The sequence below is a fragment of the Epinephelus lanceolatus genome, chromosome 13, assembly GCF_041903045.1.
Source record: "Epinephelus lanceolatus isolate andai-2023 chromosome 13, ASM4190304v1, whole genome shotgun sequence".
NCBI classification, from domain to species: domain Eukaryota; kingdom Metazoa; phylum Chordata; class Actinopteri; order Perciformes; family Serranidae; genus Epinephelus; species Epinephelus lanceolatus.
Genome location: NC_135746.1, coordinates 18,083,129 through 18,095,157, shown reverse-complemented (window position 1 = coordinate 18,095,157; position 12,029 = coordinate 18,083,129). Strand labels below are relative to the sequence as shown.

General features: G+C 41.1%; 1 protein-coding gene across 3 annotated transcripts in view; it reads left to right on the top strand.

The window, feature by feature from the left end:
* stxbp5a (syntaxin binding protein 5a (tomosyn)) overlaps positions 1-12,029 on the top strand; it is a 157,369-nt gene that overhangs the window by 57,489 nt on the left and 87,851 nt on the right. For all 3 annotated transcript variants that reach the window (XM_078173818.1, XM_078173817.1, XM_033648490.2), the window contains exons 4-5: positions 135-216; positions 2,809-2,909. In XM_078173818.1, coding sequence (XP_078029944.1) covers positions 135-216; positions 2,809-2,909 — 183 coding nt within the window. The remainder of the gene's footprint in view (positions 1-134; positions 217-2,808; positions 2,910-12,029) is intronic.

Below are 12,029 nucleotides of genomic sequence, written 5' to 3'. Positions count from 1 at the left end.
CCTGAGTTGCCACACATTCACCTCATGCATATTCAGTGCACACCAGGCTCAGTGCCTACACAAACAAAAATGAGCAGCTTGGTGGAACATCTCCTTTTGTGGTACTGTACGTTCCTTGACAGAGAACCTTTCAGGTTTGGTCGTCCTGGCGTGGAGTGTTACTGTCAGCACGAGAGTGGAGCGGCCGTCATCCAGCTACAGTTTCTCATCAATGAGGTAAGTCACCAAAAACATGAGAGAAACACTGGAGTTAGAAGATGGCTTATTACCCAGTGATGCATCTGTATTCACAAGTACAAAGCCAAAGACAGATTCAAATGTTCAAAAAGTATTTCCCACTGTGTTCTACTGTAGGAAAGGATATATGATGATGATCGTATTGGTAGTGTGAAAGTAACTCACTTCCCTTTTCTGCTTATCTCCCTCCTGTCGCTCCATGTTTTATGGCAGTAAGAGGTTCCCAGTTGTTTAGTGCTGTACCAAGAGTACAAGATTCATTCGACCAGATTCCCCTTGTGTTAGTAGGGTTAGGTGATGATCCTCAATACTTTTTTGAGTACTGAGTGCTTCAGTGTTCATAGCATTGAGTATTTTAAACTGTAAAGTATGAAGAGTTGGCACTAAATGCCTGGTCTCACTCACACTAGTCGTATTTGCTTCTCTTTTGACTGAAACTGTTATTCAAGAACGTTTATAAATTTAGACAATATGCAGGGTAGCTTGTGTTAAAACAATAACCAGTGATGCCTTGAGAACTTTGCCAAATATGATTAAATGAAAAAAAATGTTTGTGGAAAAAAACATATCCATATACCTTAAGCAGGATTTATACTTCTGCGTGGAATTGACGCTGTATCTATGGCGTAGCCTGACGTGCACTTCCCCAGAAATGTACATTATGCTGACCTCCTGTCTATTTCTGTAAGCTGAAACCATTTCCCTCAGTGGAAACAAAGCTTTTATTTACTTTAATTTCACAGATAAGAAACAGTAAGTTGTGATGACAATAAAGCCTCTGCAAAATTGCAATAAGTTTTGTGTGTGATTTATCCTGGCTTCATACGAGTAGAAGAAATCACCATTAGTCGCTAGGCTAATTGATACAATGTAAAATGCCATAGGCTTGTGCTAATAATGTTAGCATGTTGCATATTTGTTTGGAAAACGTGTTTAGTATAAGACAGTTGTTTTGTCGGTGAACCTTGTGAGTTGTAATGAAGCCAAATTATGTACCGTAACCTTTGTTAAATGCTGCTGTTGTCCCTGGTTTTATATGAGAAGAGGAAAAGTCTGCTAGCTGCTAGGCTTATTTATACAATGTAAAATGCCATAGGCTTGTGCTAATAACATTAGCATGTTGTATTTGTGGGGAAAATGTGTCCAGATAAAGACAAGTGTTTGTCTGTGAATGCTGCGAGTTATAGTGAAGCTGATTTGTGTGCATGTGTTTGAAATTGTCTCTATTAAGCCATGTTTAATGTGTGTTTAATGTGTGTTTTGAATAAATTAAAATTTACAGCACTTCACATAAACTTAGGCTATGGCGTAGGCTCTACATAGAGGTGGTGGAGTTTCTTACTTTGATAGAATACCTTGAAAAATTAAGATATCCAATACCATTTTTAATAACACAGGAAAAAAATCTTCAGACTTCAAGGGCATACATTATTTATTTAAAGATAAACAAAGCTATGATTTGACAACAGTGACTTTTCTTTTCTTTGTTAGTAGCAGAGACCAGCAGAATGACTGAACTAAACATTAGCAATATGAGACAGCGAGAAAACACAGCTGGTACTAATGTGTCAACACTGTGGAAAATGAGTATTGAAACTGATTCAAATATTCAGAGTCAATATATATTGACAAATCATTATTTCTGACAGTACTACTTCAACCAAGAAATTAAAATAAAACAGAGTACAGACTACTCTTACCATGTAACATTCATATAAATTGATCCTGTATGTTCATGGAGAATGTTGAGGATCTCTAGGTTTTTGATTCAACATACTTGTCAACACTTTTGGGGGGCTTTGTCAATTTATTACCTTTCAGCCGAAGTATTGAAATAGTCAGTTTATTCTCACCACAGATTCTTAAACAGCCTCTGTTGAAGGGCATTGCATGGCAACTACGCTATGTAACACACAGTTGTTTGCATTTGTCCTTTTTTAAATCACAGAAAATCTCAGATGTGGATCAGCCCACAGCTCAGCCAGCCTCTTTTACTGTGGGCAATAGCTCAGCTTAGAATAGGCAGTTATGTCTTTATGTCGTGTTAAGCAGTGAACCTACAGCACAGACCACGGGGAAAATTCTTCAGCGTTTTGTCGAGTGTCGATTGGCAGGCTGGGAACATGCTCTGAGTGCTGAATACCTACAGCACTTTATGATTCAGAATTCACATGAAAAAAACATGAGTTTGATTTATGTTTATTAAAAATGCAGTATTCCATGCCTAGTCGTGTGTGTGTGTGTGTATGTGTGTGTGTGTGTGTCAGTCAGTGTCTGTGTGACTGTGATTCAGCAGTTTAAACAAACCCTCGGAGAGACGGAGAGGATTTTTAGTGCCTCCTACATGCGCACGTACTCTTATATACATCTTATGAATCATCGGCGTTACCTGGGAGAAGGCCGCCTGATTTTAACTCAGTTTCCAGGGAGTGCTGTCTGACTTATGTGCGTCATGCCCACAGGAACCATAGGCAGTCTATAGATATGTGGAAGATTCTCATAGCCCCCATGTATTTCAATGATGACATCTGTCTTTGAATGTAAAATAAAATGCCCCCTCTGTTATGACAGGGAGCGCTGGTGAGTGCTCTGGCTGACGACAGTGTTCACCTGTGGAACCTGAGGCAGAAGAGACCAGCCATCCTCCACTCCCTCAAGTTCAACAGAGAGAGGTAAGAAGGGTGCACGGAGCTGCAAATGTCGAGAAAACCTTCAGTGCTAAATCGATGATGAGTCTGTCTCAGCATCCCTCCCCTCCCCCCCTCTCTTTTTCACCTCAATTAGGCCCTCACATTCGCTCTGCTGCAACATGAACTGTGTATCTGTGCAGGGGCCAGTGTCACAGTTTGCTGCCTGTGTGAACTGTTAGTTTTCGCTGACTGTCATGCTGTATGCAAACAGACGGCGTTTCACTTGGCAAATGTGTCTGCACGCTCGCAAAACTGTGCACAGGGCAAAGGAGGTGACAGAGGCACTCTCTCTGTTCCTCTCTCTGTTGGTCTCTGACTGAACGCTCATTATTTGGGTCACTTACTTTGCCTTTGAGGCTTTCCCCATCACTGGGGCACAGGTGTGAACCTACCCAAACACCTGAAGGGTTGCACCGGTTGGTTGTTACACACACACACACACACATACACACACACACACACACACACAAACAGAGCATAAATATAAACACACACAAGCAATTAGAGGTAAAATATGCAGGAATAGTTGCTTATTGTTTATAAACACAACACTCAATCTTGGCCCCTCCTCCCTACACTTCCCCTACAGACACTACAAGCTACTGTTGTAGGAACGTTACATTTGTTGAAAGGAAAAAGCCAATACTTTAACAAGCTATGCAGGCTAACCAAAACAGGCAAACTCTGCATCGTTCTTCATTCTCATCCTCTCGTGCAGTGCTCGCTAGCTAAAGTGATAGTGAAAGCCACCCCTAGATTCACTCATTTTTTAAATGTGCTATATTAGTCTTGTTTCGGTGGTGTGTCCACGTTTTTTTTCTGCTGTGAGGGGCCAAGGACAGAGGGATGTCCTATGCTGTAAAGTCCTCTGAGGCAAATTGTGATTTTTGTTATTGGGCTCTATAAATAAAATCAAATTGAATTGAATGAATAAGGTCTGATCTGACCTATGTACTGTTTTTGGCTGGTGGCTACACGTCCGTAAATGTCCTGCCCACAGCAAAACAAGAGAAGGGCAGAGTCCTGCATGAGGCTGGGTACCCACAGGTACATGGCGGCTGACCCACTGGTTCTGCTGGTGCAAAAAAGAACATGCAGGTCAGATAAGGGGTGTAAGATGGTAAATATATTAACATAAAATGAGAATAATCAAAACACCACCTAAATTAAAAATTCCAGAATGTTATGTCCATGGCCTCAGAAAGTTCAATCAGTTTTAGTGAACATGAAGTACTTTGTCTCAAAGCCAGAAACCAGAGAACTTGTGATGTCATCAAGTATAAAGTCTGGAGCTGTTCCATAGACAATGAATTAGGGACTGATTTTGTGGACGCACAGAATGTTTGTTTTCTTTGTTATTTCTTTATTTTTCCCTTGACGGCGCCACTGGCCGCGCACATGTGAGTTGTCGACAGTGACAACGTGTGTGTCGGCTTTGTTGAGTGTACCAAGTGCAGCACGGTCCTGGTTTGTGACAGCAAAAAGACAGGGACCTGGACACTTAAGAGGCACATGACGAAGGCTTGCTATGGAAAGAAAGACGAGAGTCAGCCTTCAATGTCCACATTCGTATCCTTAAAAAAAACGTTGGGTTTAAACCGGGCTCTGGCTCATAATTACAGTTAAAGGGCCTGATCTAAGCTCTACTCCAGACTTTAAACCCCATAACAGTGGTTCCCAACTGGTGGATCGTGGTCCAAAAGTAGATGATGGTTCCATTCTATGGAATATTGGATCATCACAAATTTGAGTTTTCGCCCTCTAGTTTTTGGATTTGGGACGTAGGCCATAGGACTTACATGTATGAATTTTATAAATGGGCGCACAGTACAGCTGCACTAAACTTATAAGATTGCTAAAAACCCACAGTCAGTAGGACGCTTGACTATCTACTATCAAAAAGTGTTATCCCGTGTTTATACAGTTGGCATCAGGGAGCATTTTCAGAACTTTCCTTGGTGCTACATCAAGGACAATCCGACATCCAAGAACTGATATTTGGCTGACAAGCAAAAAAGCACTGCATAAAAAATGTTTTCTTTTCATTTGCAAATGTCCTAGTTGTGAGATATAAGACAGAGTGAAGTGCAGAATCACCTCACCTCAAGGAAGTTGCCGTCCACTGTCTCCTCCAATCACAGATGCAGTGTTTACCCTTCAGAGCCAATCATATCATTGGCCAGTGATCTGTCACAGTGAAAAGTGGTGAATGGGTTAAACGTCAGAGCCAATGATCTGAGGCAGCGCTGATGTGATGGACAGGTGGCCAGCAGCGGCTTTTAGGGCGGGTTGTGTTCTTGCGGAGGCGCTTGACCGCTTCTGACATTTAGTAAGCACCGCCGTCCAACGCGACGACCTCGAGACACATCAGCAAGAAAGGAGCAGAGTTACTGCATCTCAAGGGACGTCAGGATGGGAAGGAGAAGCTGCAAAGTCACATGAGACATTCAGAAAGAGGAGAGAGTTCAATGTAAGCAATGGGAAGAGGAGGCTTGTGAGGAAGAGTAGTTAATGAGTTAGAGATAGGGAGCGTAACCATATAGAATGAAAGAAGGAGAGAGGAGGAACATGTAACATGAGCAGGAGAATGGCTTGAGAGGGACCATACATCCCACTCTTCATTCCCTTTTCTGCCATTAAAATTAAAATTTCAAGAGGACGAATGCTGGCTTTCACTCCTCATCCATACATAATATGTAAGATGTTTGTGGGAGAAAATGCAAATACAGTGCTTGGCTCATGAGTGAGACAGTCTCGGTCTGAGATCATCAGTCTGCTGTTCTGCACCTGACAGCTTGGAATCACTCAACTTAATGATAACAGCTCTTCTCTGTGAGGTTTCTGGCTTCTCCACATGCCAAAGAAATACAGCTCAGCTGAACTGGAAACCTAATTGCCCAGAAGTGTGAATGTGTTTGTGTACTATATGTGTTAAGTGCAACACACATCAGCTGCATCGCAAATCTGCTGATCCAGGATGTTGGGATATAGAAATCTGCATATCCTGACATGTCCTGCACCAAACCCAGCTAATATGTGGGCTTATATGTAATGGCTGCGGGTGCATCGATGCCTGTCATACATCGTAGTATAGGGGCTGGGCGATAGGTCCTGAAAATTTTATCACTTTATTTTTTTAGGCTATATCTTGATACATGATATATATCTCGATATTTTTGAGACTAAATGGAACATAACAATATTCCTGACCAAGTTCCATAATTGCCTAGAGTTGGTTCATGTTCTCACGGCAGCATTTGCAAGCAGACCAGATGAAATGCCTTGTGTGAGAAAGCTGCTCTTTATTGGTCAGAATTTCCATGTAGGAAAAATCCAGGAAGTAAACCAAATGTTGAAGAAAAGTACACTTGCAAGGTAAATGTGACACTTTCTAATGTCACAATGGAGGGACAACTACGCAGGTTGATTTTAGCGCTGCTCATCGTGGACTATATTGCTGTCATTGTTCATTTTAGTCAAACCATACAGTTTGAAAACGAGGCGCGGCTCCAACTAGAAAACAATGTTTTGATGCATTGGATGTGCTGAATGTGCATATTAAGGCAGTACAGGAGGAGGTGCACATTAATAATCCTCCAGGACTGTAACATGCTCATGTTTAACACAAACAATGCGTAATGTAACTGCAGTTGGTTCAGAGTTCATTTTCTAACTGGACCGAGACCACCTCCTCAAGAAGGTCTCAGTCCGGTTGTTTGGTGCGCATCCTAATAGGATTGCTGTGTTCACACCTGCCCAAACAAACCGAACTTCGGTGGCAATCAAACTTGGGTTTGATTGAACCGAACCAAACAGTGCACCCTGAGGGACCCCTTGGAAAATGGCCATGGCCGTTGTTCCCTTGCCAAAACTCAGCTTAACTTTGGAGCTTTATATACCCCACTTCCCAACAAGTTATGCCGACATGGTTAGTGCCAATGGATTTCTAAGGTTTTCTACCACAACCTTCATGCTATCTTAAAAAATGAGCGTGCCACAGCCTCTTAAAGACAGCAATATTACCCTCCATTTATGCTGTGGTTTTGCTGACTCAATTTAGCAGAGAAACAAATCTTACTTGGCAGCAACTTTTTCAGTCTTTACCTCTTCATTCAAGCAGCACATATGAAATGTTCTATATGAAAGGTAATTGCATTTTACATTGGTATCGGATTGTGTTCAAGTGTTTGCAGATCAGCACTCCATTTTCCCTTTCTGTGAATTCTGCAGTCCTCTGTAGCTATTATTATAATAGCTGCCCCAAAGGAGCTGCCGCCTAAGTTAATGGGACCATCAGGGTTTCGTTGAGCCCATCTTATCCAACTTTCCTATCACACAGTTTAGCCAAGTGTCTTGCACTCTGAGAAGCTTCAAAGATTTCCTCTGGCTGTAAAAGCTGCAAATATCTCTGCTTTGTTTATTTTTATAAAAGGTATGCCCACTGTTGTTGTGTGGATCGAGGTTTTTTAATATAGCTGACAAAAGAAATACCATCAGGTTACATTTCCAAATGGTTATTAGAAGATCACAGTTTGAAGTGTCATCTGAACATTAGAATGACTGATCCAAGTGAAGCCAGGAAACAGTGGAAATGGTTTTTAAGACAGACACGTTGCAGGATTGAATCGGACAGATCTGTAAAACCTATAAAAGCCTTAGTCAGCCACTGCCACTCTGTCTCCCACTTTTTACCTTTGCTCCTTTGTTTTTCCCCTCAATGTTTGTTCAAAGCTTGAATTTAGCTTGTCAGGGTGTAGAGGACAAGAGAGCCATTTCCTTGTCAACAAAAGGACAGTCACCCAACCAGAACTGCCACGACACCCTCTTAACAGGGTGCAACAGAATAAAAATAACAACAGCCTGTCACATACCAAATGTGTTCTCTCACAAGTACTTAAAGTACAACAAAGTACAAAAGGTTCATTGTGTTGGTGTTTGCTTGATTTTAAGGAATTGTTAAAGATTTTAGGAAATTTACCAACTATCTGTCTTACTGTGAGTTAGCTGAGAAGATTGATAAAGTCATGAGCTGATTAGCTTAGCTTAGCATAAAGACTGGAAGCAGGGGGAACAGCTAGCCTGGCTCTCTACAAAGTAAATAAATTTGGCTACCAACATCTTCATAATGTATTTAAACATTACATCTAATTTGTTTAACCCATACAAAATCAACAGTGCAAACATGACAATCTGTGATTGTAGACTGAGTTACGTCATTTAACCAGTGCTGGATAACCTTGCAACGACACAACTCTGAAGTAGGCTAGCCTAACTCCGGAAAGTTCCAATACAACTCCCCAAAGAAACATGATTCATTGTGTTAGTTTTTTAGCTTTAGAGGTGCTAGTATTTTTTTTAAGTTTGGACAGACACAGGCTAGCTGTTTCTTCTGGCTAAGCTAGGCTAATCACCTCTTGGTTCAAAGGTCTGAAGCTACTTAGCCCATAGACATGAGAGTAGTATCAATATTCTCATTTAACAATACGCTAGAAAGGGATTAAGTTGATTTATTTTAAAATGTTGTTATGTTGATTTAACATATTGGGTGGCATTCATAGGGTACCGCTCTCTTGCTAACGTCTTTCTTTAAGCCAGCTAGTAACCACAATGTGTAACAAAGTTGCTGACTTTTTTTTTGTTTGTTTTTTTTGCACTTGATAAATTTGCATTAAATACACTCAGGCCATGGCGGTACCTGATTTAATGAAATTAAAATGAGCTTAAGCATCAATGTGTTTATGTAATTAAAAGATTAGAACTGAATTGCCTACCTGGTGGAAAATTCTTTCTTGTCAAGATGAACTGTTAAAACTAAATTTGTCAAGGCTTTTTTCCTTGGTTAAATACTTGTGGAGACATCCCTATATAATGTAATTTAATGTGGAAGTACCTAACTTATCAACTTGCTAGCACTCTAGCTAGCCAACACCGTCTGCGTATTAACTCCTTGGTCAAAACAGAATATAGTAACTTTCACCACTGCTTATTTAAGAAAGGCCACTGCAAGAAAACATGTTCTTTGATTAGATTATCAAGCAGACAAGGGATCATTTATGTTTGTTTCTGGCTGCCAACGTTAGCCATAGTAAACGTAGCTAGAGGGCTAATTTTAGCTAGCCTTTCATTTTCTTGTGCCTGGATGCAGACGGGAATCTTAACAACAATTACATACACAAAGAGCATGTTCTCTTGCTGAATAAGAAGAATAAGCAGTATTGAAAGATATTACATTCTGTTATGATCAAGGAGTTAATAAAGCAGACAGCGTTGGCTCATTGGAGCGCTAGCAAGCTGATAAGTTAGCTACTTCAACATTGAATTAAGTTATACAGGGACATTTCCACAAGTATTTAACCAAGGACAATAAGCCAAGACCATGTCTGGTGGACAATTCCTCATGACAAGGAAGTATTTTAACCACATCAATAAATCAGTTGATCTAAGCCTTAAACACACTCCTCTTCTGAGCATCCAGCAGTGAGCCTAATGTTAAATATTGAAATTCTGTTGAATTAGAGACAAAAATCCTCTTTTTTTACTGCATGCAGATCATAAACCCATGAATATAAAAATGACTCATAGCAATCGGTTGAGAAATATAAATGTTTGTTTGTTTTTTGAATCCAGAAAAAAGCAGTTCCCCTGTTTACTTGCATTTATTTACATGCAAGTCTTGCCTCTCCAATATGGCAGTGCCACTGACATATGATCCAGCAACAAATGAAGCATCTATGTTTCTATATCTTCGGTTGTCAGTACATCCAATGGTACACAATAACAAATGATTTTTTAATATATATTTTTTTTATGATAGTTTTATAATTTGTGTGTGGGGTCCATGTGGGTAGTAAATGGGCAAAAAAATGGGCCATATATGGGATTGATCAAGGGTTCAATATTGGCCCTATGCCACTTGCCCACATGGTTGGTTTTACCTAATTGGGCCCTAGATAGGATGCCCATTTTGGACCATTACCCACTTGGTACCCAGGTAGCCCTGGCATAACCATGTGGGGCCTACTTGGGTCAACCAAACCATATGGGCAAATGGCTTGGGGCCAATATTGAACCCATGGACAAACCTATTTGTCAACCCATTTACTAGGTACATGGACCCCACATATGAATGCTGGCTGGGTGTATCCATGACAACATTATACGTCTTGCTTCTTGTTAAATCTGTATTATCTGTTTGTGTTATATACCTCATGATACTGCAGTCTAAATCAATAACGTTCTAAATTAAACACATTTTTTAGTTGTGTTTTTGGAAGTAGCTAATGAGTGAGCTCCCTCATTTCCGTCTGATCTCTGCTGAGAGCGGTACATGTGCAGCACTGATCGGACGATAGCCCCAATTCACCTTCCAAAACCTCCAGACCTCTTATCATCCGAGGCTTCATTCCAATACTCCAAACAGACCCTCCTCTCCCACCTTCCCTCCTCCTTCTCTCATTCCTTCCCCTGATCAGAATATGAGTTGATGGGTGAAAGCAGTGTTGCAGAAAGCCCTCCAGCATCAGCATCCATTCACATCAGATCACAGGCACTAGGAGAGAGGAGAGAAGGGAGGAGAGGAGGAGTTGAGACAGACTGGGCCTCAGCCAGAGAGCAGTGAGTCAGTCTGTGGGTAGGAGTGTGGGGATGGAGGGAGCGCAGAAGAAATCCTGCCGAGTCATTCTGGCGTAGGATGCTCTCGTCACCTCCTGGCCTCACAGGGATGCACTGCAGATGTGGAATCTATCGTCGATGCAGGGTGATATGATGGGAGATAATAAGAGGGGGGAGCCGGGGTCATCACATGTACACACAGACACACACACACACAAATACACACAACACAAAAAAGAGCTGATGTCTCTTCTTTTACTTGCCCATTGTTAAAGTCTTAAGATGATTTTGTTTCTATCAGAACAATAACTGATTGCATTCTTGATACATTTGGCTCTAGCTGCTCGTATTTCTGCCTCTTGAAGCTGATGAGAGTCACTTAATATATGAATTTAAAAAGCCTGGAGGTTTGATCCCAGCAGGAGTCACAGCCCCTCTTGAAGTATTTTATAGAAAAGACTGAAACCTTAAAATATCCACTTTGTAGTTTGTTGACATTAGTATTGCATCAATTAAATGGCTCAAAATACTTGGAAAATTAAATTATTCAGCTGAGTAGAGTTTATTCAGACATATTCAACTGAATGTGCTGCCAGACCTTTTTTTCATTCTCTCTGTTTTTCTCCAAATTAAAGGGATAGTTAGGATCTTTTGAAGTGGGATTGTATGTTGTACCCATCCATAGTAAGCGAATTATATACAGTAGATGTCAGTCGACCCCCAGTTTGGAGAAGCAGACAGGAGTACTGTCATGGAAGCTCAGCAGTGTACTGCTGTGGTCTTTCAAACACATTTAAAAGACAAGGAAACTAAAATAAATGACATGTCATAAAATGTCATCTAAGTAAAATAAAATAAGACAGGCCAAAACTAAAATCAACATCAAAATAATAAATGGGAAATAACATCAATGAGAAAGCAATAAAAAAGACAGATCAGATAAAGTCAGGATATGCTTTCCAAAAGAAGAACGTTTTTAAGAGAGACTGAAACGAAGCCAGTGTCTCAGACAGCCTTATATCCTCCAGACTTCTTTACCTGGGCTGTGAGTGCAGGTCCCACTAGAGGACGTCCAGCTCACTTACCTTGCCGTAAGACAGCTCTTACTGATGGCCAACTGAAGCCATTATTTCACTCCCTTCAAAGCCAGATTCTGTTTGGAAAAACAGTGATTCAACACCGCTGAACACCAGAGCTGCTGGTCTACCACTGCCTCAATTAATTACTTTGTTTGTGTTATTGTGTGACTTTGGCTTTTAATAGGGTTAGTTTGGATTCACCAAAGTCACACAATTACACAAGCCCCTTTTACACTGCTAGATTTTCCGCGAATGTTGGGCCGTTTTGCCGGCAAGCTGCGAGCGTTTAGACACACAGAGCCTGATTGGCGAGTTGATCCGAGGTGCCCAATTTTCCGCCTCGTAGGGTAGTCATATTGGCGGAACCCTTTTAGTTTAAACAGACCGAGGCAGCCTTCTGCAACGGGAGGGG